This window comes from Quercus lobata, chromosome 8 (genome assembly GCF_001633185.2).
Source record: "Quercus lobata isolate SW786 chromosome 8, ValleyOak3.0 Primary Assembly, whole genome shotgun sequence".
In the NCBI taxonomy this organism is placed as follows: Eukaryota; Viridiplantae; Streptophyta; class Magnoliopsida; order Fagales; family Fagaceae; genus Quercus; species Quercus lobata.
Genome location: NC_044911.1, coordinates 46,810,859 through 46,838,649, shown reverse-complemented (window position 1 = coordinate 46,838,649; position 27,791 = coordinate 46,810,859). Strand labels below are relative to the sequence as shown.

The 27,791-nt window shown below is 35.5% G+C and overlaps 3 protein-coding genes across 6 annotated transcripts; 1 reads left to right on the top strand and 2 right to left on the bottom strand.

Moving 5' to 3' along the window:
• Positions 1-1,801: 1,801 nt before the first annotated feature.
• Positions 1,802-10,272, top strand: LOC115955682 (heterogeneous nuclear ribonucleoprotein Q). 4 transcript variants are annotated; one of them, XM_031073924.1, is made up of 9 exons: positions 1,802-1,987; positions 2,821-3,236; positions 3,348-3,464; positions 3,553-3,693; positions 3,788-3,964; positions 8,316-8,520; positions 9,307-9,485; positions 9,566-9,651; positions 9,741-10,272. In XM_031073924.1, exons 2-9 carry the CDS (start codon positions 2,835-2,837, stop codon positions 9,889-9,891), a joined length of 1,458 nt encoding a protein of 485 aa, XP_030929784.1. In that variant the 5' UTR covers positions 1,802-1,987; positions 2,821-2,834; the 3' UTR covers positions 9,892-10,272. The 4 variants fall into 4 exon arrangements, with proteins under 4 accessions (XP_030929784.1, XP_030929785.1, XP_030929782.1 ...); XM_031073925.1 differs by having other exon boundaries at positions 2,816-3,236; XM_031073922.1 differs by having other exon boundaries at positions 2,782-3,236.
• Positions 10,273-14,008: 3,736 nt separating this feature from the next.
• LOC115957504 lies at positions 14,009-14,828 on the bottom strand. Its single transcript, XM_031075760.1, has one exon. It carries the CDS (start codon positions 14,686-14,688, stop codon positions 14,194-14,196), a length of 495 nt encoding a protein of 164 aa, XP_030931620.1. The 5' UTR covers positions 14,689-14,828; the 3' UTR covers positions 14,009-14,193.
• Positions 14,829-20,134: 5,306 nt separating this feature from the next.
• Positions 20,135-22,526, bottom strand: LOC115957395 (3-ketoacyl-CoA synthase 1). The gene has a single exon (XM_031075623.1). It carries the CDS (start codon positions 22,021-22,023, stop codon positions 20,425-20,427), a length of 1,599 nt encoding a protein of 532 aa, XP_030931483.1. The 5' UTR covers positions 22,024-22,526; the 3' UTR covers positions 20,135-20,424.
• Positions 22,527-27,791: the final 5,265 nt, after the last annotated feature.

The following is a 27,791-nucleotide window of genomic DNA, read 5'->3' as shown; positions in this document are numbered from 1 at the left end:
TGATCAAAGTTAAAATTAAAGAACTGAATTGAACAAAAGCGAAGTTACAAGACTGAATTGAATTTTAGGTTAGAGGATGCAATTTATAATTATACCTTAAAGTTATTAGTCCAATTAAAGCTCAATTGTAAAAAATTTCAAGAAATTTAAAAGATGTTTTATTACTTATTTTATAATATATTGTAATATTTGGTTTTGTATAAAAGGTTTAATTTATATATATCCTCATCAAGGAAATCTACATAGTTAATACAATACCAGATTGGAATAATGTTGTACTGAATAACTAGTTAGGGCCCGTTTGGTAACGTTGTTCTAGTAACATTGTTTGTATTTTTAAATATACGTGTGGGTGAAAAAGTGTGTGAAAATACATATAATGTTGTTTAAAAACTGAAAACATGTATTTAAACATATATACCAAACAGACCCCTAATTTCTTGCAATCCGCTGACACAACATTTGATTCTCTACTATTTGTCAAAACAACCATTCTGCAGAAGTCCATTGTTGTAGCTTTAATGAGAGCTTCCTTGAGTGCTATTAATCTTGCAAGCCGATGATCCTCAATTACCACACTCTGTCCTCCGTTAAAGAGTTGGTTGCCTTCTCTGTCTTTGCCTATGAGAGCAATGCCAATCCTTCCTCTAAACATATGATATGCCTATCAACTTTTACTTAGATCAAGATCTGCTCATCTTTTTTATGCCTCCTAATTGTTGTGGTTGGTGGAATGATGCATTCTCCATTTTGTGTTGCACCTGCATTGACAATATTAAAAGCATGTACCAGAGAGCTATGAGTAGATCCAGAATGCTTTCCATGAGCAGTGAATCATACTTAACTCTCTAGCAGCCACTTGGTGATTTTTTCTCTTATGGAGCCAAAAAGGTATTGACTCCTAATTGTAAGCTTATCGGGACCATACTACTTTAGTGAAAGGGCAATGCATAAATAGGTGGTCAAATGTCTCTGTGTCGCCCCAGCACACACATATGAGTCCTCTGCCAAAATGCCTCCTTGAGGAGGAGGACAGATTGAGAGGGATGGCTTCACGAAGAATCTTCCAAGTAAAAGTCAGGGCCAAACTAATCTGGTAGGCTATTCTTGTTTGATTTTGACCATCAGGGGAGAAGGGCCAAACTAATCTATCTTTTTGTTCAAGAAGGTTGGCTTTGGACAAGGAAATGTTAAGGATTTTTTTTGCTTTCTTCATTATTCATACAATATATATATATATATATATATATATTTTTTTTTAATTAGGGAGATGTTCCAGCAGTTGGTTGTATGGTCAATAAAGTCATAAACAATAGTGACAGAAGAATGTTAAGGATTGGGGTTTGACAAGAAACCATGTAAGGTGTTGTAAGGGGATGCTATGACCATTTCCAATTCTCAATGACCTTTGGCAGAGTTTTGGGTTGGCTTTTTTTTTTTTTTTTTTTTTTTTTATGATGTTTTTCCACATCCAAGAAATATGAGTTTTATTTTTTAGTTTGTTTAAAAGCTTGATAAGTACATCCATCATACAATTTAAAATAATTTTATTTTTTTTATTCTAATAAAAAAAATTCTACTATTCAATTTTAATTACACTATTGAAATATAGTATTTTAATTTACTAAAAATTTTAATGGGTGCAATTTTTGAAAGAAAAAATACAAGGAAAAGAAGGAGACAAAATCTAACCTGGAAAGAAAAAACACGTGGCAGAGTCTGATTAGTTGATAGGTACCAGAGGAGGTACACCCCGTCGCTCCGTATCCTGACTCTCATTCTCAAATAAAGGGGGGTTTCTGGAACAGAAGAAAGAAATCCCACCCGACTTGGGGTTTGCTTTGCTTTGCTCGCTGTAGCTGCTCGTAGAGTCGTCTGATTAAAACCCACCTACTCTCTCGGAGAAACCAAAGCAGCAAACATAACCACAAAGGGCAACCCTTCCTAAAACCCAAATCTCAAAACCCCAACTGCTTTGGTAGTATTGGTATGCACAACTCTCTCTCACTCTCTCTCTCTCTCTCTCTTATTCCTTTCGTTTTTTTCTTGGGTTTCATTGGCGGCAGCTTCTACCTCCATAAACCCTTCATTTCTATGACTGGTTTCTGGATTTGATATCTTTTTCTATGTGGGTTTTCCTCAATAGGGTTTATGGGTTTTTTTTTTTCCATGCTTAAAAATAAATAAAAAATCTGTGTTTTGGTTTTTTGCAGTTAGATTGTAAAAATTTGATTTTTATTGGAAACAAATTGTCAAATTCGAAGAATTAGAATACTGGGGTTTTGTCATATTCGTTGAATGAGTTCTTTCCCTCCAACAAACTTTAAACTGAGATGGGCTAGTCACTAAAAGAGCTAATGCAAACATTTAGGGCAGATTCTAAGTCAACCTTTTTTTCTTTTCTAGGACTTGGGTATCTTAAAAACACTATCTTTTGGTCGAACTTTGCTTGAGTCTGAAGAAAATAGCCCTTTATCTTTGGTTACATACAGGCTTTTGTGCTCGAAGTTGGTTACCATGCTTGGATCTAATAAATTGTTTGATAAGTTGCATTTGTAGCAACCAAGTGGGGAATTTGACTCATGTAGTATTTGGGGCACTTGGTTAAATTCACTTTTGTACCCTTGCTTAAAACATCCCTTAAAGTTCTATTACCTTCATCCCAAAATACAACCACAAAACTCCTTTTTTATTTGTTGCTGCCTGCCATTATGATTGTACTGAAAATTATGCATCTTATGGGAGCATTGTATTTTTCGTGAATACCATGAGCGCCTTCAGGAAATTGGTGCTGATTAGTGATTGGATGCCAAAGTTTAGGTTTTGAAGTAGTTATGGCAGAAGGTACGGAAGTTGAAGAGCGGGTGGATCTTGATGAGGACAATTACATGGAAGACGATGATGTTGAAGAACAGATAGATGATGATGAGGATGGTGCGGACGGAGCTGGGTATGATAATGATGAAGAGAATGTGGAAGAAGTACATGAGGACTCTATAGCTGAGGCTAGTGGTAAAGACCAGTCACCAGATACAGATAGAGGACACGTTGCCTCTGAATCCATTGAAGATGAAGAAAGGCCTACTGCTCCTATTGATGAGGAGAAAAAGGAGAAGTGGGCTGAACTTCTTGCCCTTCCTCCGCATGGGTCTGAAGTTTTCATTGGTGGACTTCCTCGAGATGCCCGGGAAGAAGACTTGAGGGATCTCTGTGAGCCAATAGGCGAAGTTCTCGAGGTTGGAGTTGTACCCTCTTGCTTGCGACACCTCTTTTTTTTTTTTTTTTTTTACTCTTCCTCTTTCCATTCGTATTTTCAAAAAGGGTATGATTTTACAATTGTTTTTCAGGTAAGATTGATGAAAGATAAGGATACTGGTGATGCCAAGGGTTATGCTTTCATCGCATTTAGAACAAAAGAGGTTGCACAAAAGGCCATTGAAGAGATACATAGCAAAGAATTCAAGGTAATCATGGTACTCATTTAAAAACCTAATGTCCTTTTGTTAAGAATGTTCTGACAACAGTATTCCTCTCTATGCTTCATGACCACAGGGTAAAACCTTAAGGTGTTCACTGTCCGAAACTAAGCACAGATTATTTGTTGGTAATGTTCCAAAGAGCTGGACAGAGGATGAGTTTAGAAAAGTCATTGAGGAGGTTGGTCCAGGACTTGACAGCATTGAGCTTATAAAGGTGGGTTTCAAATTGAATTTTCTCTGACCTTATTATAAGATTGGATGGTTGTAAATGCTTTCCTTGTGAGCAACATTGCTTCGGTTATTTTCAGGATCCTCAAAATCCAAGCAGAAATCGTGGCTTTGCTTTTGTTTTGTATTACAATAATGCTTGTGCCGATTATTCAAGGCAGAAAATGTCAAGTGTGAATTTCAAGTTGGATGGCAATACCCCGACTGTCACCTGGGCTGATCCAAAGAGTACGCCTGATCATGCTGCTGCTTCTCAGGTGAATGTTAATGTAGAGTTGTGGTATTAGTTGAATACTTGAATTCTTTGATGAAGTGATTGGTTTGGGGATGCCTGTCGGTATTTAGTTTCCTTGGAATATAATCATGCCCACCATTAGTTTGATAAAGAATTTTATAAGATTCTTCAAAATATGAGATCCCTATGTTTGGTTTATTTATAGGAATTATTTATGCATCCCAAAATATTCTTGTTCAAAGTAAACTTAAAATACACAATATCTTTTAATTCTGTTTTAAAACATCAATAATATATCAAAATATTAAATCAAATTGGATTGAAGTAAAAGATAACTAGATATCATGACTATCTATCCTTTTTTTAAATTGTTGGTGGCAACTAGTATCATTACTATCTTATAAGCCCAATTTAGATATGCTAGTTTTTAATGAAGGGAAGGTATTCAAAATTGAGCTTAAAAAAAAAATTTAAGATATTCAAAATAAATCTGAAACACAAAGAATTCTGTAGATTAAGACCAGCTTATGTCCAATTGAAGAGCAATGTCACTATGGTGTACACAAATGAAGCAAAAGCATTCCAACAACATGTAGTAAAATGACACCAATCGGGTAGAGTGCAAAGAGATAGAGGAGATAGAGATAGATCTTTTTCAAAGGAAATCTATATTCACCCCATTGAGCTCTTGCTCAAATGGCACCCCTTCCCCTTTTAAGAGCAAGGTGTGGGGTGAGCTCGTGGGTTTAAAATCCATCAGGTGCTTGTGTAACTTTTTTTTTCTTTTGAGTTTTGGCTTCAAGGAAAGATTCAAACTTGTGATTTTTGCTTCTTAAGATGTGATTCCTAGTCAATTGTGCTACCCCTTGCGATTGCTATGTAACTTAATATATAAAAAAAATAAAAATAAAAAGATGAAGAGCAATCCATATTCACACTAAAGTGAGGTTTGGTGGGTATCGGCATTTGGATTTGGATTCTCTTGAACTATTTTTAACCAAACAAGGGAATATCTAGGAATTCTTTCAGATATCATAAATCTTGAGGGATGACTTGAACCAAACACCCAATCTACACCTCTAGCAGGTGAGCTCAGCAAATATGATAGAAAGGAAACCCCCTTATATAGGTCAAGATCCTAGACAAGCTCTTTTTTATGTGCTTTAGGGTTATAATTTATGTGTATAAATCTATCTATCAAAAATAAATTGTGTGTATAAATCTATCTATCAAAAATAAATTGTGTATAATTAAGATGTTTTACTTGAAAAAATTTGTGTATAAATCCAGTTTTTTAATAGGTTACCTAGTCCCTCACCGATATTTGACTTTTACATCCATTGATATAAATCTATAAAAACTATTGTTGAAAAATTGTGAAATAATCTGTTTATGTAAGGTTAAAGAAGAGAGAAGAGAAAACATCACACAAGAAATTTTATGTGGTTCGGCAATATGCCTATGTCCACGGAAGGCAACAAAAAAGTGTCATTATAATTTGGAGATTACAACAATAGCTTGAAGGCACTCTCACAAGCCCAACCCAAATACACCCTTGGTTCTCTCTCAAATCAATAGAGAACACCCTTTTGTATTTAGCCAAGAGTTTCAACAAACTCTTACTCTCTTTCTTTTGTTACTCACACAAAGAGGAAGCACCTTTGCTTTTCAACACCTAAGCTTCTCACTCTATTGCCTACATCTTCCCCCCACCTCTACCTCTCTTGCTCACCCTTTATTTATAGCAAAAGTTTTCAGCCAAAGTTTTTTTTTTTTTTTTTATAGGTAACATAAAATATTATTAATAAAAAGCCAACACAAGTACATTGGGAATGTACTATGGGGGCGCAAATAAAGAATCAAAATTACAACAATCAAGTAAAACAGGAAGGGAAAAACAAGAAGAATGAGACAAAGTCACACTCCATTCAAGGAGAGTGTGCAAGAAAAAAGACTTAATCTCTAGCGTAGAATGTTCACATCCCTCAAAACTTCTAGCATTCCTTTCATGCCAAATACACCATATCAAGCAATGAGGCACAAGTCTCCAAAAATCTATATTACGATGTCGCCCAAACTTACCCTATCAAGACTCAAACAACTCAATAACCTTATGAGGCATAACCCAGTTGATTCCAAACAGACAAAACACCAACGACCACAACTCACAAGCTATGGGACAATGAAGCAGAAGATGATCCACTAACTCCCCACAAATCTTACACATATAACACCAATCAAGAATTAGCACGTTTTTTGCGAAGGTTGTCTATTGTTAAAATCTTACCTAAGGAAGCAAACCATGAAATGAAAGCTACCCTTGGAGAGACTTTCAATTGCCATATTATTCTCCAAGGGAAGGATAAGAGAGTAGGAGGGTAGAAAGAAAGATAGAATCCCCTGTATGCAATTTTTTACCTATCAAAAAAAAAAAAAAAAAAAAAAAAAAAAAGATAGAATCCCCTAACCTCAAAACATCTACTCCTTGCTGGCTTCCAACAAACCTTATCAGGACCAAACCCCCGCACAGTCAAAGAGTAGACCATATCCATGAACAGATCAAAAGATTCTTGTTCTCAATCTTGTGGTGGTCGACAAAATTGAACATCCCAATGAATCCTCCCAACAGACCAACACATAACCTCCGCCACTGAAGAATTCTTTGTCCTACTAATACAATAAAGTTCCAGAAAAGCCTCTTGGAGGGTACAATCCCCACACCCCACATGCTTCCAAAACTTCACTCTAGTATCCCCCACATCATACAGAAGGAGTTAAAAATTCAACCAGCCACTTCTAATGAATCTCCACAGGCTAACACCATAAGCACTTGTCTCCTTTTTCATGCACCAACCATTCCAAACATTCCCATATCTCGCCTCTATAACCATCCTATTCAGCCAAAGTTGTAACAGTTTCAGCACATGAAACTTGCTTAGTCGTAGAATTTGGCTCGCATGTGAGGACTCAAGCATGGGCATGCAACTTAGCAAATCACGCTAGACAAACTTGGTTGTTGTTGGCTTTCCACTTTCTTTGAAAATGCATGCAAGACAAAACATTCATTTAATGTTGGCTTTGACAATTCAAGCCAACTTTTCCAACAAAAACCATATGGAGAAAAAGTTTCATGATTCATTGACATGAAGTAGTGGATTTTTCTTGTATAAGTTCCACTTGAAGATGTATGAAGTATTAGGGAATGTTATCATGGCTCCATAGCAAGACAATTGAAATGAAATATGATCATTGTTTGATCAACATGAAAAAGTACTGCTGAAGTTGAATATGAGAAGGAAATTTTGGTGGTTAGATCCCCCTTATTTGGGGTGGGGGATAGAAGACAGACAGAGAAGAGAGCTCATCTAAACTTTTTTAACTAATGACCCTAATAGTGACCTAATAATATGGAGCCGCTCATTGTCTTGTTGAGTTGCTTAGTTGATAACCTGTTATTATGACTCTTCACTTGCTTTATTTTTATTTCATGTTGGTAGGACATTAGCCACACACACATTTATTGCCGACTCTGAATAAAGTCAATTATTCAAATAAAATCTCAGCTGTTATGTTCTTTGTTTGAATGGAAGCAAGCTTCTGTTGATGGGTCAGAGATGGATCTCCTGGATTTTCTGGGCAGATTATCAATGGCTTAATTGTTGTGCAGTCTTCTATCTTTATTTTTCTTTCTCTTTTATTGAGTGTCCTTAGTATGCTCGTGGCCTTTTTCTTTACATCAATTATAAAGCTCTTTACTTACTGATACAAAAAATTTCTAAAATATTTAGTATAGCATCTGATGAAGTAAACCATTATATCTAAAAAATTTCTCACTTAATGGTATTCAATGTTTATCCCATAGAGTTCTATATAGGTATGGTGGTAATGGATGCTTGACAGTATGCAAATAACCTAATGGATCTTTTATGAGTGCCCATGAGAATATTTTTGTCTGAAATTAACACTATGCCAATGATTTTACCCTGACTTGAAAGGCTCCATGTAAAACATTGTTTGACCTAGTTAACCCTGATCTCTTAAGTTGCAGACTGTACCTAGATATCTCAATTCTAAATATCATGTAAGGGCTTCTGTCAAGCATTATGTTTCAGTTATATTCTCTTTATTTTTTATTTTATTTTTATTTTTGGCTGAATTCGGGTATTGTTTATTTGATAACTTGTACTTCTTGAAAACGCTGGCAAACTTTACAGGGGAAATCTATAGTTGCTTCTATTTTTGTGGAGTTAAAAATATAAATGCTACATTGTCTTTTCTGAAAAGTTGTGAAGACCCTATTCTGCCTTTCACTGCTACCTAAAAAATTGATTTTCTGGTCTAATAAATGGTTTTACTTGTTTTGCCATTCCCAGGTTAAGGCTCTTTATGTGAAAAACATTCCGGAGAACACTAGTACTGAAAAACTGAAGGAACTATTTCAGCGCCATGGAGAAGTAACGAAAGTGGTTATGCCACCTGGCAAAGCTAGTGGCAAACGAGATTTTGGATTTATCCATTATGCTGAAAGATCAAGTGCATTGAAGGCTGTTAAAGATACAGAGAAATATGAAATTGATGGTATTTTTCCAACAAATCCTCTAATGCTGTTTAGGGAACCTCAAAGATGTGCCAACAACCTTGTTCATTACACGTTAAACCTATTAATTGCTGGTTTAGCACACAATGGGAATTTTGTCTTATAATGCACATACATACAGCTGATGCCTACTTGAAGACATAATGATCAGAGTCAATTTTGTCTGAACCTATTTTGAGACCTCCCAATACACCAATTATTTAAAAATAAATAATTGACAAATGTAGACTTTAGGCTATATTAGGACATAAAGGTCATCATAGAATTCAAGAATGAAGATTGTGATGCTATCATGATTTTGGCTCGTAAGTGGAATGATTAGATCTAATGCCGGTTTCCTCAATGCTATCATATGGTCTAAGTGATGGCTGTTAGCCTTTGTTCTTTTTCTAAAGAACAATAGAGGGAGGGAGGGGTGGGGGGGAATAAAACTTTCTTCAGCATAAGAAAAATTAGAAAATTTCACTACAATGGTTATTACTGTCAAGAGAGATTGTTACCTTAGGAGCATATTGATGTTAGTTTAAATATAAAAGGAATGATGATATGATAATAATAGTTTTGGCAGGGCTATTTCTGTTGGTTTCTAATTACTAATATAGGCCGGTTTCTTCTAGTCCATAATTTATTTTTTGATTTAATTAGATGTGATTGGAACTTAGAAAAAAATCTGAGTTGTCAAATGAACTGGTTTCAAACTTTCTATCATTATTATTGGATTTGTTATGGTTCCAACAGCAATTCATTCAAAGGGATTTGAACTGCAGGCCAAGTGTTGGAGGTTGTACTTGCTAAACCTCAGACTGATAAAAAGTTTGAAGGTTCTTATCCCCATAATGCTGGGCCTCATCCAAACCATCTTCCACATCCTGGATATGGCGGTTTTGCTGGTAATCCATATGGTTCTCTAGGGGCTGGATATGGCGTTGCCACTAGTTTTCAGCAGGTACTTGCATGGATTTTTGTATCTTGACATTGTTTCTTTACTGGTTGAATACCATCTCATGGATTTGCTCACATTAACAGCCAGTGATATACGGTAGGGGTCCAATGCCAGCAGGAATGCATATGGTCCCAATGGTTCTACCAGATGGTCGAATTGGTTATGTTCTGTAAGTTGCCATTAAATTCAAAAGTGGTTTTTACTTTTTAATTATTCCACCATTTTAAATAATTTATTTTGACTTTGGGTTCTTTTCAGCCAGCAGCCAGGCATGCAGGTACCATCTCCATCCCCATCTCCATCCCCTCGGCCTCGCAGAATAGATCGGAGCAATGGTCCAAGTGGACAACCAGGTCGAGGAGGAGGTGGTGATGAAGGCAATCGTGGCAGGAGGTACCGACCCTATTAGTGGTAGAGGACTGGGAAGACATCTAGTTTTTCTGTTTTTCTATTTTCTTTTTGGGAAAGCAACATATTGTAGTTGAATGACTAGTTACATCAATTGAAATAACCCCTTCCTTCCCCACCACCACCACACCCCCCCCCCCCCCCCCCCGGTTTCTCTGGACTTAAAAAGAGGGAAAGAAAAAAAAAAAAAAATTTAGAATTAGTAAGTGAGGTATCCCTTTAACTTAAATGTTGGTGCCCCAGTGCTGTTAGGTTTTGATTAACAGTATTTGTTTCTTATATATTAACTTTCATGTGTGAAATGCATTTTCTTGGCATTTTTTTGACACATTGCTGAAAAATGTTGCTGTTGCTAGATCAATAGAATTTACGCTTCTGATCATGCATCCAAGTGCAACTTAATTTCTTCATGTGGTTTTTGTATTTCATGGCCGCCACAAGTTGATGAACAACTTCAAATATTACTTGAGGCAATCTTTTTAGTGCATGGGTTACACAATGATATTACAATTTCAATAGTAGGAAATAAGAAGTGGGACGTGAATGATGTTGCTGTTTCACTTTCTGAAAATATGATTTAGTTATATACTATTTGGTTGCTGAGAAGATGTGGGACAGGTACAGGTTAAACCTGCTCTTGATTAAATCCGCTAACAGGGAATTACCAGAGAAAAGTCTGAATAAATAAATCACTAATTGGAATCATTGAATATATTTACTGAATGAAAACTTTCTCATCATTCTGATAATCAGGCTAGCATGGACATGAAACTTATAGAGATGCCATTGTAAGATGTTTCAAAAGTTACAGGCTGTTGATCAAATCAGAAATTCTGTGCTAGATTCTGATAGTGGGGCTTTAGAAAACCGAAACATAGATGCAGATTCTACGCGTTCCACCCACCTACAACGCATGCATAATGGTGGGAGTAAGTCATATATTTGTGAAGAAGTAAATCAGGTAGTTCTGCAGCTTAGTTGGGAGTGACCTTCATTGACGTGCAGGTGTATGGCTTTCCAATTTTTCCTATTGATTTATTATGTGGTAGAGGCTGTAGATGAGTTGTTAAAGTGAAACAAAAACTCAATAGCCAAGTATATCTTGAACATGCAATCAAAATAGTTAACAAAATGATGCAGCTATCACCCAACGTTTCAAAAATTGGACCACCTTAAAGCAACGTAATTAGTAATTGCATAAGTGTGAACAACAGTAAGAGCTTAGACAACTCATGGATATAACTTGGTGGGACAAACTGCTTCTTTCTTAATGCAAATCATGACAGAACATTTGAATTCATGACCAAACCCTAGTAAATCAGATATGTCAAATTACACTGAAGGAACTAAGGGGCTATTTGGATTTGTTGTCTCCATCACTCATAACTTTGTTTCCATCACTCATAACTCAAAAATTGTGAGACCCAATGATAAGAAGTCTGTTTGGTTTTTGCTTCCATCATTTAATTCTCTGATTTTTGAGTGATGAGTTATGGAAACTGAAAGTACATTTTACTTGTTTTCAGTTTCCAATGACATTTTCATAATTAAACACACACAGAGGGACCTACTGTCAGAGCAACACACGTGAGGTGCTGCTTTTAATGGTCTCAGGTGCTGCTTTCTTCTTCACTTTTCTTTCTATTTTCTCTCCTTTCTCTGGTGTTCACTGTCTTCAATTCTTTTTTCTTTCTTTTGATGGTCTTAGGCGCTTTTTTTTTTTTTTTTCTTAATCACAGAACCCATTTGGTCTTTGCTACAATTCTTTTTTTTTTTCTTTGAGCTGGTATGGTATTTTATGAGGGATTTTACTAATGTGTGCCCTTAGGGCACACATTAATTTCCATTTTTTGAAATAATTTTCTCGAGAATTGAAAAAGTAATGACAACTTTTTCAATTATCGAGAAAATATTTCTAAAAATAGAAAACTTAATGTGTGCCCTTAAGGCACACATTAATGGGACCCTTTTATGAGAGGCGGAGTGAGAGCTGAAGATTGGATCAAGGCAGAGTGAGGTGTAGTACTAACATCATGTATGGGTCTCTGACCAAGTGCTCACCCACAAAAAGGTGGAAATATTTGAGTGATGTGAAGTGAAAACAAAAACCAAACGGGTGGGTATTAGAAAATTGGAGTATTTTAAGTGATGAGTAATGAGTGATGAGTGATGAAAATTGAGTAAGGAATAACGAGTGATAAAAAAAAAAAATCTAAACAGGGCCTAAGCTTCTCAAATACGAAGCACGTTCTTAAGAACAACAAACAACTGAATTGACTTTACACCCATGTAAAACAATTTCTTGTCAATTATGCACTTCAACAAAAATCTATATGCCTAAGTAAATGAAATTCTCCACACGCAAAATATGCAATTTGCCAAAGTGCATTTGGACAAAACCCAATAAGACTGTAGCGAGAAAGGATCCAAAAAAACACCAACCACAAAACAAGAACAATGAGGATAAGGTACAAAGTCTTAATCTTTTGCAAGTTAAACAAGACCAAATTTATAAATTATACTATCATTGACGGAACATTGAGAATCTAAATCGCACACGCCACTCCCCAGCCTTGAAGAAACATATACCAAAACACTATTAAGTTTTAAAACATAAAATTTCACAATACTTTGGTTGGATATAATCTTATCTTATTTTATTTTGACTTATAGTGGGCTGACACTTTAGCTTGTTTATTGTAAGATTTTATTATGGCGGTAGAACTTATAAGAATTGTATACTCAATTTCACATCAAATTCTACACCCCCACATTTGTATTCACGCTTCTTTGCTGAATTCAAAACAGAAAGATCAAAGGTTGAAACAAGGTATCTTAGCTTATTTATTGTAAGATTTTATTATGGTGGTAGAACTTTTAGAAGAATTGTATACTCAATTTCATATCAAATTCTGCATCCCACAATTGTATTCACACTTCTTTGCCGAATTCAAAACAAAAAGATTAAAGGTTGAAAAAAAGTATCTGTAAGACTGTAATCATATGTTTTTCATGCTTTTGTTAGCATAACTCATAGTACTCAAGTGATACCCTATATTGATTGGATATTAAAATAAATTAATTGATTGTGTGTTGTGTGGGCATGTATTTAGTCTTATTTCAAATATGTTCTAGATAAATCTGTGTTTTATAAACAATTATTATAAAATAAAAAAATAAAAATAAAAATAAAAAAACCAGAGTTATGATTAAGTTAGATTTTTCACAGAGCCCTTCAAAGTTTAGCACAAAACAATGTCCTCAAGGGACAAACACTCTTAGGGCCTCAGCTAGCTACTGTACGAGTCAGCTACCTACCAGACTTGGGTCGACCAACAACTTCAACTTTCAATCTTCTTTTCCTTGATTACCTAATTGAATACGATTCAAATAACAAATGTCCTTATCCCAAAAAAAAAGTCATATAAACATATGCCATCACATTTTTTGAAATATTTGACACGGAATTTGCCAAAACTAACAATTTCCTAACAATTTCCTTTTGCAGGACTTTCAATTGAACCAATGTGTTCATAGTGAGTGGATTAAGGTCTGGTGATTTATTAGGTTCCTCTACGCCTTTATTGTCAAGTCTGCATATTGTCTTTTATGACTAGCATGCTAGCAGCTCCTTTTACAAGGACTGCACTAACCACCTGCACTATTTAATAAGACACTTGTTGGTTCTCTCATTTCATCACTCTTGCCACAAATGCATTCTCCATTTCAATTATTTAGCAACACTGTAGTAGTTACTCTCTAAAACATCAATAATATATTTTCCTTTGCCAACATTCTGCTGCCATTTATTATTTTGAGAGTCTTACTTTTCCATTCTGCTCTGTTTCATAATTATTAGACAGCTTTCATGGTACATTAAGCTGCAAGGATCTTAGCAAACATGAAACAACCAAATTATTAAACAGAAGAAAACAGTAATGCCATATACATAATAACTGCCATTTCGACATGGGTTCAAAGATACACGGACACGGTATCCGTATAGATACGATACAGCCAGTAATATTTGAAAATTATAACATGACAAAACAGATAAAACACCATTACCACACAGTACAGTACCCTAAATAAAGTCTCTTAGGTTCAAACTAACCAAATTAAAAAAGAAAATACCAAACCTTTGATAACAGGGTCTCTTATATTCATACGATAACATAACTTGCTCTACTTTACAAAGAAAACCAGAATTCAAATACCCCATAATCAGAGTTGTTACTATCAAATTATAAAATAAAATTCATAAAATAATTTATTACACCATAGAAAGAAGGAAGCCTTAGAATTATGAATGGGTATCAGAAAGCTCCTGAAGGCGCTTCTCCAACTCAACCAACCTCACACCCCACTCACTCTTAATGCACAAGGGCCTCACTTTACTATAATCCAGACTATCCTCTTCCACAGAGGATGATACCCCCACAGCATTCTTCTTCATCTTCTTACTCTTCATTTTCTTACTTTTACTGAACTCGTTTTTCTGAGCAGCGGCTCTCTGAAGAGCCCGAAGCACATCTGACCCACTAATCTGCCTTCCCTCGTCTTCTTGTTTTTGTTGTTTTGAGATGGGATTGGGGGTAGTTGAATTAACTTCTGTGACTTCGAGGATGGTGTGGCCTAGGCCTTTGATGTCTTTGGTGGGGACGGCGTCGTTTCTTGGTGGTTTTGATTGGTGGCGCCGTGGGTGAGAGTTGGCTGAGATGGTGAGAGGGAGAGGAAGAAGCTTGGGTGAGATGGTGTGGTGGGAAAGAGACGGTATGGTTTGGGAGAGAGCCCACATGGCTTGGACTTGGACTTGGACTTGGACTTCGGGGTTTTCAGGTTTTATCAATTAGTTTGGACCTTATGCTTTGGGTTCTCATTTGCACTTTTCTCATCCAAATCTTTTTAGTGGTAGCTGAAATGAGTATTATATGTACTTTGTTCGCACAATATATATTTAATAATCATAGGTAACTTGTTTAAATGATGTAGGTGATTTAACATGTCAATGATCATATGATTGTTATCTCGTGAGTTAGAAGAGATTCTACATCTAATGAGTTAGAGGAGATTTCTCGAATTCAATTAAAAGAATGAAATCTTTTATCGAAGAGAAAGGGAGTAAAATTTCCTGCTCATCTGAGTATCATAAAGACTAAAACTATAATAACAGTTGAATTTATATAATTCTATTTAACTATTAACAATTCAAAAATTATATTGAATTATTACCATGACCATTTATTTAGATATTAGTTAATGGACCATAGATTAAGGTTAAATATTTAAATGTGATGAAATTAACCCAAAATAAAAATGATAAAACAAAATTTTCCCTAATGATAACACAATGATATTCCCTTTTTCTAAAATGATTTCCCAAATTCGTCCTCCCAAGGTTTCAAACACACATCACACTAAAACCATTGATGCCGCCATTTGCATCATTCTTGGTGCAAATATTTCACAATCAATCATTTCACCCTAAAAGCTAAAAGCCAACATTTTAATTTACACTAGATAAAACCCCAAGAGTCGGTTAAAATGTTGTAATGTCGTAAGACTAGTTTTGTGGGTGTGCTTATTGCCTTCCCCACATGTAACTAAAATTCTAAACTTGTACTTCTAGTTTGAGACATGATTATGATTTGTTCTTAGGTTAGGAGTGCTCAAGACCTCCCTTTAAGTTATGTTTGGTAATAGAACTAACCATAAATAAATGACTAATCACACCTTAAAATCTTAATGATTGTTGGTCTATAAATCACAAAATATCCTTCCATATAACCATGTATTCATTCCCTTTCCACCAATTAAACTCTTAGTAAGAGTATGGAACATTATAGCCAATTTGGGTGGTTAATCTACCCCGATTGAAATCGAGATACACATGAGACAAAGAGAACCTTGTAGTTAAGAAAAAACCATAATGCAAGTTTGTGGGATATGAATGAAGATTAGTAAACCAACCACTGATCAACCTAACCGTAATACCATAAAAAGTAATATGAGAGTCTGTTTGGATTGAACTTATTGTTGCTGAAACTGAAAACTGAAAACTGAAAACACTGTAGCAAAATAATTTTTAAATATATGAATAGTATCGCGGGACCCATTTTTAATATTTTTTAATGTATGAACAGTGCTGCTATAGTGATGAACAGTGTGTGAACAGTGACGGAACAGTGTGTGAATAGTAAAATTTGTCTCATGAACAGTAAATTTTGCTCCCTTAATCGCGTGAAAGCAAAAAAAAAGAAAAAAAAAAAAGGAAAACGTGAGACATGGGATTCAACGAAAACGCTGAATCCAAACGCTCACTGAATAAAAATGGGTACTGCACTGAACCTTGAAAATGATCTAATCAATATTTAGTCGTGTGTGTTAAATTTCCTCTAACAAAGATAGTGAGTACAACATGAAGAAGAAATAAACAATGAATATTAAGAGTCTTGTAGTTCAGGTGGTTAATATTAATGGTTCAAATTCTTTCCCTCTCAACTATCGGATTATCAAGGAAGTGAAGAACTATGAATATGAAAGTAAACGACTATTCAACGTTAACGTTCTACCCATATAAGATGTGATCGTTAGAAAGTTAGTACCTTTTATCAATTTAAATTTTAAATTTCATTATTATATTATATTCTGGCATCTATAAAGTTTGTACTACATCTTATATTATTATTCTGATCATTAAAAACTATTTTTTAAGGGTTCAATCAATGGTGAGTTGTAGAGTAATAGAGTTTGTTGTAATAATAATAAAGTAACGAAGACCATTTGTACTGGAAAGCATAGACAAGACAACTATGTCAAACCTAATTGGTCCAAAAAGTTCCCCCCAAAAAAAAAAAGTAAAAAAGTGCAGATTTCTTTCGGTGGGTCTCTTCGGATGTTTCACGGTATCAATTAAAGTAACTTTTTTTTTTTTTTAGATTAAAAAAAAAAAACATTGTTTATTACACACATAAAAATTGCACTAAAAACATAATGTCAAGTCACGATTTCCAAGTAAAATTATGACTTCAAGTCTTGATTTCAAGACAATTTCCATGCATAAATGTGTGGTGCAACAAGTATTTTCCTACTGCTTGATTCATCTTTAAAATCGAACTTTTGGTTGAGGACATCAAGTAAAACTCACACAAAACCTGTTTCTCCAATTGAGCTGCGAAGTAAACCTGCGTTTATAACACTCAACCTGTCGAAAAGGACACCTATATTCAAAGAGGAAATAAAATGCTATAAAAATTAGACCAACCATGTTTACGACTTATTGTTAAGAAACAGCTAATTGTTGGATTTTCTTTTTTTTTTTTTTTTTTTTCTGAAAATTGTTGGAAGATAATTGATTTGACCAAACCAAATCGACTCAGTTCTTGGACGAATTTTAGGGAGCCAACCTTTAGCTATAAATCCAAATCAGAATATTAATTGTACATCTAGAACAAAAAGTTGATAATCTATATGTTGTCTAGCCTCAAAACAAATTCATATGTAAGAGCCAAAGACCTTTCTTCTGAGTGTTTGAACAATAACAAGCCAAGTCAGGCATTACACTAGCATCTTAACTCTTTACAACCACATAACATTTCTGTGGCGGTTGGAGGCTAGACCCTGTGCAGTGGATCTCAACCATCACATATTATTAATCTGTGTGCGTTTAATTGGCAAAATTAATGATGGCATCAATTGGATTGCCATCGTGGCATCATTTTCCTGCTAAGAGTCTCTGGAAGAGTATTTCAAATTTCTTTTTTCAATTGACTCTTTTTTCTTTTTTTTTTGATGGGTCAATTGACATGTTGATGCCATGTATTATAATTTTTTACTATGCTTTTTTTTTTTTTTTGAGAAACTTGTAACTTTATTGAGAAGAAAATAAATTCAATACATCATAAACAATAGCTGACTCAATCAGCAATGGATTTTCCTCTATCCATGTTACATAATTATCAATATTATCTATTTCTTTGGCAAACTTTGCCAGAAGATGTGCAGGTTTATTGCCTTGATGCTTCACATAAGACACTTGAATTGATCTAAAATCCTAAAGTTTGTATGCAATACCATTCAGAGACAACCATAGGAGGAGTACATAATCCCAGTAGAGTGTCAGCTACAATCTTGGAATCACTTTCAACTACCACATCCCTTATACCAGCATTCCACGCAAAAAACACTCCAATTTCCATAGCTTTCACCTCAATCTCCAGTAGACCCAAAGGTTGAAGAAGTTTCTTACTCATTGCTACTGCAACCCTTCCTTCATGATCACAGATCACCACCCCGACCCCAAACCCTCGAATATGACTAAAAACTACAACATCCAGGTTCACCTTGTAATTTGGGGCCATTTGTAATGTCCATAAATCATTCCTCTTCATCCTTGGTGAAGCAATAACATGGTTTGCTCCCTGAAATTTAGCAAGCAAAGTCCGAGCTTTTGGCACCACCACTATTGTCGATTGACAAACACTCCCATGTCAAACCGCATTCCTATTAAACCACATGCACCAAGCTACCATAAAAATCATCTCCAAAGTGTCATCTCTAGTGTGTTGGATGAAAATCAAATACCATACCAAGTCCACAAATTCTTGACAATGGATTCCTTGTGTCTCAAACACAATACCGGATAAACTCCACACTTCTTGTGCTTTCCCACACTCCCAAAACGCATGGCCACTAGATTCTTCCCCCAGACCTCAAGCTTCACACCTGTCGCTAACGCAAATTCATTTTTGTGGGGAGGATATTACGACAAACTCTCTAGGCAAAAGACTTAATTTTATTTGGCAGACTCAAGCCCCACAGTCTTCTCCAAAATGTTTTGTGTGTATCAGCATTTGAGGATCCCGCTGTACTCTCCGCTAGAAATTCAATCACTACAAGCTTGTAAGCACTTCAAACTATAAACCATCCCTTTGGAGTATAAGCCCACACCAACTTGTCATGTGGAAGACAACTAATCAAAGGAATGCTGAGGATTGAATGGACATTTGCTGGAATAAAAACTCAACGCACTAGTTCTTCACGCCAAGCACTTGTTTGGGGATCAATGAGTACACTCATCGTAGATTGAGTGGGGATGGTGCTTGGCTGGGACAACACTTGTAAATAAGACGGATCATTAAGCCATTTATCAATCCAAATACCGATTAATTTTCCATCACCCGCCTGCCATTTACTCCCTTTTCTGAAAATATTCTGTGTCGCAATAATGCTTCGCCATGCAAAAGATGGTCGAAAGCCCAATTCAGCCCTAAGAAAGTCACTATCTAGAAAATACCTCGCCTTTAAAACTCTATAGACTAGAGATGATGTATTTGTTTGAAGCCTCCACCCTTGTTTGGCTAAAAGTGCAAGATTAAAAGCTTTAAGATCTCGAAAGCCTAAGCCACCCTCCTCATTTGGAGTACAAACTTTGTCTCAACTAAGCCATGCCATCTTAGTTTTTTTATTAGTTTGCTCCCACCAAAATTTTCGAACCATACTTGTCATCTCATTGCATAAAGTGTTTGGTAATTTAAACACATTCATAGTATATGTCAGTATTGCTTGTGCAACTGCCTTAATAAGAATCTCTTTTTGAGCTTGTGAAAGTTTTTTTTTTTTCCTTCCATCTTGCTAATTTATTATCCAGCCTCTTTTTCAGATTTTGAAAAGTATTGCATTTAGGTTACCCACCAAGGATGGCAATCCCAAATATGTCTTGTGTTGCTAATTTAACTATGCTTTTAATTTGTAAACAATGACAATGCACTTCTTAAAGTCTTGATTTTCATAATAGGAAAATATTACTAGACACATGAATAACTTGTACAAAAAAAACTTATATTAAGGTTGCATTTGACATTAGTTTAATAAGTCAGCTTTTTTCATTATTCAACTTATTTTTCCTACTATTCAGCTTTTTTTTACTACTATTCATGGGACACATTGCACTTTTTGGTACTATTCATAAATCTCATTGTACTATTTCAACTACCTTTTAATTTTATCTACAGTACTTTCAGTAAAAAATTTTCAATTTCAGCTAAATAAATTATTCGCAAACAAACTCTAAATTTACTTTGTTTCTTGTTTATATTGATTGAATCAACTCAATCAAGTAACCTTCTAACTTAGTGGCATAACTTGCTCTTAGAATATTATGGTTCAAATCTTTCTTTTTTTCATTGCTGTTACTATGGAATAATGAAGAAAAAAAAAAACTATTATTTCCCATTAACATTTCATTAAAAAAAAAAAAAAAAACATTTTGAGGTGGACTTGCCTCTAATCACCAAACAATATTATTTGCATTATATAACACTAACCACTAAAGTGTGTACATCATGCGAAAGTCCTGTGTAAAGAATCCCTCATTCTTGTGTACACTTGTAGCATATGAAGGTAAATGAGGATAAGGAAAAAGAAAAATAATAATAATAATAACAATAAAAAAAGCCACAGATCGAGATAGAAATTGAAGATCCTCTTCAATTTAGACAGTTGACACCGTATACCCAACCAACTAAAGCAAATACTATGCAACAGGAACCTTGACCGGGTACCTATCAATTGAGTCAACCCATGGGTTAGCCCGGCAGTCCTGAGTGGGTACCGGAATCTCCCTAAGCGCCCTCCAAACTGCACTATTACATTTAAAACCCGAGCCGAAAGCAATCTGCCAGACCCGGTCGCCCCGGGAGACCCGAGCCTTAGCCTCCGTATAAGCCAATTCATACCACAAAGAACTACTCGAAGTGTTACCAAATCGATGCAAAGTCATCCTAGAGGGCTCCATATGCCAATCACTAAGCTGCAAATTCTTCTGCAACTCTTCCAAAACGGCTCTCCCTCCTGCGTGTATACAAAAGTGCTCGAATGCAAGCTTGAAATTCGGTATATATGGCTTCACTTTGGCTTTCAAAACCTTCTTTCTCATCAGCGTTACAAAGAACATCAATTGCTCCCATATTGGCAAAACCAAGGGACCCAACGTTGTTATGTTTGTTTTCAATGCATCACCTGCCACTGCCATTAACTCTCGTGCCAGTGACACCCCAATTGTACCTTTATCATCTTCTCTCTGGTACACACAGTTGTAGTTCTTGTCATCTGACCCTTTATGGGTCCGAACTGTGTGGACCAATTCGTACTTGGATCGGCTACGATCTCTTGCTCGATTCGACAACAGCACTGCCGCACCACCCATGCGGAATATGCAATTCGACAACAACATAGACCGGTCATTGCCAAAGTACCAATTCAAAGTTATGTTTTCTGTGCTCACCACTATAGCATACGTGTTAGGATTTGCATTCAAAAGGTCTTTGGCTAGGTCGATTGAAATAAGTCCCGCACTGCAACCCATACCGCCCAGGTTGAAACTCTTTATGTCGGTGCGGAGCTTGTAGTGGTTGACAATCATGGAGGACAAAGATGGGGTTGGATTGAACAAGCTGCAATTGACAATAACAATGCCAATCTCTTTTGGGTTAACCCCAGTTTGTTCAAAAAGAGCGTCCAATGCACCAAACATAACAGCCTCAGCCTCGAACCTTGCCTCTTCCATACATAAGTTTGGTGGTGTGGAAGTGATTCCTCTAGACAAGTATGTCTCGTCGCCTAAACCGGACCGGGTCGTTATTCGTCTCTGAAAGTGAAGAGTTTCTTCTTCGAATGCACCCGTGTCTTCAGAGATCTTCAAGAAGAATTCCCGGGTTACTTTTCTTTCATCGTCCGGTTTATAACACGCAAAGTCCACGAGATAAACCGGTCTAGACCGCTTGGCCCAGTAGAGGCCTAAGAGGATGACAAAAAAGGCTGAACCAGCTAGTCTTGTGGCTGCATTGACATCATCGAACCAAACCGCCCGGGTTCTCCATAACTCAGACACCCGGTCCAGTTCTAGACCGGTGAGCTGAAACCCTATGGATGCCAGTAGAGGAACAATTAGAAGGAACATGAAAATAGTGGCAGGGTTACATGAATACCCATACCCTAATTTCACGTACTTGAGCTTCACGGATTGTAAGAAATCAGGCAAGCGTTGCCGGATTTTGATAACGGCGGAAGACGAGTCTTTAAAGGCCATTTCCGCCGTTAATCTCTCCTTATCCATCTCTATGCTACTTTCCATTTTTTTTTTTTGGTTTCCTTCTCTGAATCTTTTTTCCTGTCGTGTGAATATGTGATCTCTCTAAGTGATTTTGGGTGCTTGAACAAGAAATGGCGTTGTGTAGTTTACTTATATAAACAAGAAGACCATGAGAAGCTGAACTATATAATATAATAAATAAGTAATTTCCGTCCAAAAAGCAAAAGGAAATAGTAATGAATTAAAAGCAATAAGGCCTACAGGGCTACACGAATTGGAACAGTTGGTTGGATGAGAGAGAGACAGCAAGAGAGAGAGAATTGAAGCTGAACAATATTGGAACGCAAGCACAGGACAGCTTATTAGAATATTAACTGGAAAAAAAAGGTTGGGTTGATAATCTTGAATTAATGGTGAGTAGTTCCATGAGGGGGGATAGATCGCTCAACCACCATAGGAGTACTTTGGAAAAAGAAGATAATCAATAACAGAAAAATACAAAATAAAAAAAGAGACTTTTTTTTGGTCCATTATTCAAAATCTGGTTGACTGGGACAGGGCGGGGTTCATATTGACTATTATAAGTGACCCATATGGGAGTATATGCGATTACGTTCAAGAAAGCTGAAGAGTCCCAAAGGTCTTTCCATTTTCATTTGCATAGACTCCATATTTGTCTATGTAACTTAGAAGTGAAAAACAAAAATTGGGTCCACCTCCAATTCCATTGGTATTGGGGGATTATTGAAGAAGTGGGATGTTGGAAGTTGGAGGTTGAGGGGAAGAAAGTAAGGGTGTTTAGGTGGAATTAGGAAAAAGGCAAGTGGGTGGTGTAGGTAACTAGCAATCAAGGAACAATAAATGGAGGCGATGGATGGTCAAAAAAGGTAGCTGTTAACTGCTAACCTATCAAGAATCCATTGCAATATATTTTCAACCCAACAAAAAAATAATAATAATAATAATAAAAGAAGAATCCATTGCAATATTATATGTCACCGCGTGTGAGTTAAAGATGGACAAAATATTCGTCACATAGACAGATACCAAAAAAAAAAATTGCAGATCCAAATTAACACGAGGCACATCACATCAGCACATGTTTTAATTTGGAGCATCACTAGTAATCTACGTGTGGGTAAAGATGTTTCCCATGATGAGAATCACAATCAGGACTCCCGCCGAATGGAGATGCTCGTTTATGGCTTTATTTATTAAAACGGGATATTTTAGTATTTGTCAATTCTATATGTATACACACAAATACAAATTTAACACTTATATTTACTCATCATCAATGAAATGATAAGGAATTAAAAAAAAAAATTTAGTTTTTTGAGCAAATCAAAATTTGACCGAAATTACTATAATTTAGCTCGAGGCAAAATGAATGTGTTTCTTGTTTCGATTTACTTACTAGTTCTATCTTTTCTAACCAAAATAAAAGGGAATCAACAAATCAACAACTATGGTTGTTCCTATATGGTAAAATTAGAACCTACTCCCGAGATAAGGATTAATCACTCAATCTCTAATCCTTCAAAGATTAAATAAATAAATAAAATAGAGTTTGGCAAGGAAATAAATGAGTATCAGTAATGGCAATAGTATTTTTCATACATTTTTCTATAAATTAGGGAGGTATTTACAAATGACGGTTGGTGGAATTAGTGGAGTTAGTTAATGTTTCCCTACAAAGGAAAGGGGGATATCCTAACGACTTTCTATCTCCTTAGGTTGGCTAAGGCGACATGAGGTCAGGGTTTCACTAATCTCTCCTAAAATGCTTGGTTGGATTGAGTCCAATAGTATTTATGGTTCGTTTGGATTGAGAGAGAGAGAGGAGGAGTAGAGTAAAATTAGTCCAAAATTAGTCTATTTTCACCCAACTCTACTCTACTTCCCTCTACTCTCAATCCGAATGGACCATTAATGTTTGCCCGACTACAAATAGGATAATTGAATGTTGATTAGACACATAACGATGTTTTCAAAACTTCTTAAGGAGGACTCCCACTCTGAAACAAAATGCACGATCGACTTCAGATGTGTCAAATTGAACAACTTAGTCGGAGTTTGTGCCTAAAAGTCGATCTAGTATTTAGCCTGGGATCCAAATATAAAAATGTTCTTAACCCCTCCCATACAAGATAAAATATATATGATACAAAATGTACATAGCCCTAAAACCCTTCATACCGACCTGTGTGTCTACTAAGTGCTTGAACCTACCCATCTAGACAAACTGAGAGGCCGAGAAAAAAGGTCGAGAGGAAAATGGGCAATATAAAGAAATGAAGACTTACGGGAACTCGTATGTTAATCTCTGAAACTTTTAGAGATTTATCGGAAAACTTCTTGCAGGAAATGGCTGTGAAGACTCAAGAGTTTAGTGTGTTTTGTGAAGACTGGGCGTTGGAGTTCTCTGAAGTTCTTGAAGATTTGTAAAAAAGAGAAGAAAAGAGGTTCCCTCAAGGCTTTATATAGAAGGAGAGGATGGGTGGGAGTACTCCCACTCAAAATACTAAAAGAAATGTCAGCCATTGGATCTATGTTTCACCGTTTGATGCGGGTGACATAAAGCCGCTTGGAGTAATTAATAATGCCTCGTAGACTACGAAGCGTCAGTAACAATTATGAGGCACGTAAAACCACATTCTCACACGTGTAAATCAAAAAGTTGATCTTATCTCCTAAAAATCAAAACCCCACTTTTTTTCCTCAAATGGGAGGGAAAAATCGGAATTTTGAGGGGCTATTCTAGGGACTAGGGCCAAAAATAGTGTATTGAGTCTTGGGCCTTGTTCGAGGACATAAAAGAGTCTGAGAAGGAATGAATAGTTATTAAGGGGTTCCCAGTTAAAGCATCATAAGAGAGGGATGAATGGAAGGAGATCCGAGGAGGAATACCTCCTCGGATACGACGAATGTAGTCTAAGTATGTACTCTAACAATTAAAATGACTCTCCAAAAGGTTCTAACGATAAAAATGTGACCCATGAACATACGAGAAGGAAGGAAACTTAAAATATCTAAGGAAAAGTTGCTACCACCGCATTAAATGCATTGCAACTACTTTTCTGGCCACATTTATGTGGAGAAGACCTCTGAACAGTACTGTCTTGGCTACCACAACTCACAAAAGGCTAAAAGGGATGTCTGATGGGACGGACACTCAAGTAAGGACTCAAATGATCAACAAGTGTAGGATCAAGATAATCCAAAAGAAGCTATATAATGTGAGAGACCCTACATGAGAAAGGGATAGGAAAAGAGAGAGAAAAAAATAGTATAGCAATCTGAACCATTCTGATACTCTAGAGTGATCACTATATACAAATTTAACCTCCTCAAACTGAAAGTTTATTGATATTAGCATCCTTCATTTGTGTTTGATCACCATACAATTCAATACTAGCCGTTGTCCAACTCATTAGGACTTAATTCTTTGACTCATTTTCTACAAATTCATTATATTGGGCTCATTAGACCAAGACTCCATACATTTTGGGTTTGGGTCTCAAATTGTGACCCTACAACTTTAATGGAGGGTTAAAATATAGAATAAAATTTAAAATTAATTATATATATATAATAGAATGATGACATGTAAATTACGAGACTTGAAAATTTTATGTGACAAATATTATACAGTCAACTAAAAGTTAAATATCTTCTGTTTTATATACAAGATGCAGAGCTAAAATTTTGAAAATTTCTGAATACTATATATAAATATATAACATTTTAATAATTAGCCTACAAAAATGGGACCTTTTTTTTTTTTTTTTGAGAGAGAGTTTCAACATATGATGGGACTTGGTCTCCCGTAATATTTGAATTAGTCCAATAATACTCTTAAAAAAAAAAAAAATTGTTTAATTGGTCTGGTAGTTAAGAGAAGGTAAAGTAGATTCAAATGACAAAAGAATGAAGATAGACAAATTTATACTGAAAAAAATCATCCTCGGCACAATTCGAGGAGTTCATTTTTTATATATTTCACTTAAGTTTGGTTACAAATGCAGTTCTTGATTGCTACAGTCTTTTTCTCTTAATTTCTCGACCCCTTTCTCCCATTACTTCCTTCTTCTTTTATACTCTCTTCCCCTTTCATCTCTACCCTCCACGTGCAAGTCAGATGGTTGGTATTGATACTTGTCCCATCAGTACCTTCCTAAAGTATTTATGTAATAGCTGTAGGGTTAAAAGCCACTGTTCAGGTATCACCTCCACATTAATGCGGTCAGTAAGTTAGCTGCAGAGCATTTAATGCGATGATAGCAGCTTTCTCCTTAGATATCTTAGGATTCCCCCTTGTCCTATGTTTCTACAATGTTTATCCGTACCAATAGAACTCCCTGGAACGTTCCCCTGGATGGCAGACCACCTATTCGGACCTCAACTTTGGCTATCCAATGAGACATTTGTCCTTGACCTACCCTCTTATGTCATTATGACCAAAACTAAATTCTTCATCTACTAATACGGACTTCCTTGATAATGTTTATTCCTCCTCGGACGATCTTTAGTCCTCGGCTTAGGCCTTAGGCCCAATATATACATAGATAATGGGCTCCTGGGCCCAATACCCCTACATATTTTTTATTGTAAAATGTGTTCTTGTATGTGTTACAGTTATAGATCATTCACTTCTTTGAACACTTAATTAGTTCAATCAAAAAAAAAAATATTTACTCATGTTGATAGACAATTTTAATTTAATTAAACATTTAATTTGAAAGATTTCTCTTTGGAAGATACTAAATTTTGTGTGTGTGTGTGTGTATAGATATATGTGTTTGTGCACATGTATGGAAGTTTGTTTAAACTAATAAATTAATATCACAAGTTGCCCCTAAACAAAATTTTTTGGCTCTACCCTTGTTTATATATAGATTATCGATTATAGATAAGTCTATGTCATCTTCCGAATATGAAGATTCTACTCAAAATTACTAAATCTAAACTAACCTAACTAATTCGATAAGTGAACCAATATCTCAATGCCTAGTCAGTCTAAGTCTTTAATAAGATCATATGAATGATCCGACAATCAAATTTGGTGGACTCTTATAATATGTTCACCCAACGTTTTGATACAAGATAGAAATTCTACTATATCCTAATCTAAGTGTATATGAGTGTGAAGCTCTCTCTTGAAGACTGGAACCCTGGCCCTTGTCCCCCACACCCCACAAGCACTTAAACTTGTAGAGTGACTATCGCACCAAAGGTGTACAGTGGTTGTTTAGCCCAACTAAGTTTTATGTTATTGTTCAAAAAAATTTTATTTTTTATTTTTATAGTAAATGGTTTGATATTGGGGGGGGAGGTTGTATATGGAAAGAAATTAATGAATATATATCTTTCATGATTTTCCAATTAAGACCCTTGTAACCCAAGTGCCATCTTGTAGTATTTTTAATGGGGACATTCAAAATTTAAATATTTTGAATACAAATTGCACGTCTCACTTTTTGTATTTTACTTTATACTGTACCAATCACAACCTACCATATGTTTAATTTTTTTTTTTTTTTTTTTTTTTTTTTTTTTTTTTTTTTTTTTGGTTATTTCATAAGGAATTTCAAAAAAATATATGGTAAAATGAAACAGAGAATTTGTATTCAATTCTTCTCTCCCTATAGTAACTTTCAAATTGTAAAAATAAAAAATAAAAAAATTTCATAATTTATTTAGGAAAAAAAAATTTCATTCATTCATAAAACAATTCAAATATATTAAATTAATTGCCACATAGTGGCTTGAGGAACTTTTCTTCGTTATGGAGATAATCCCTATCAATT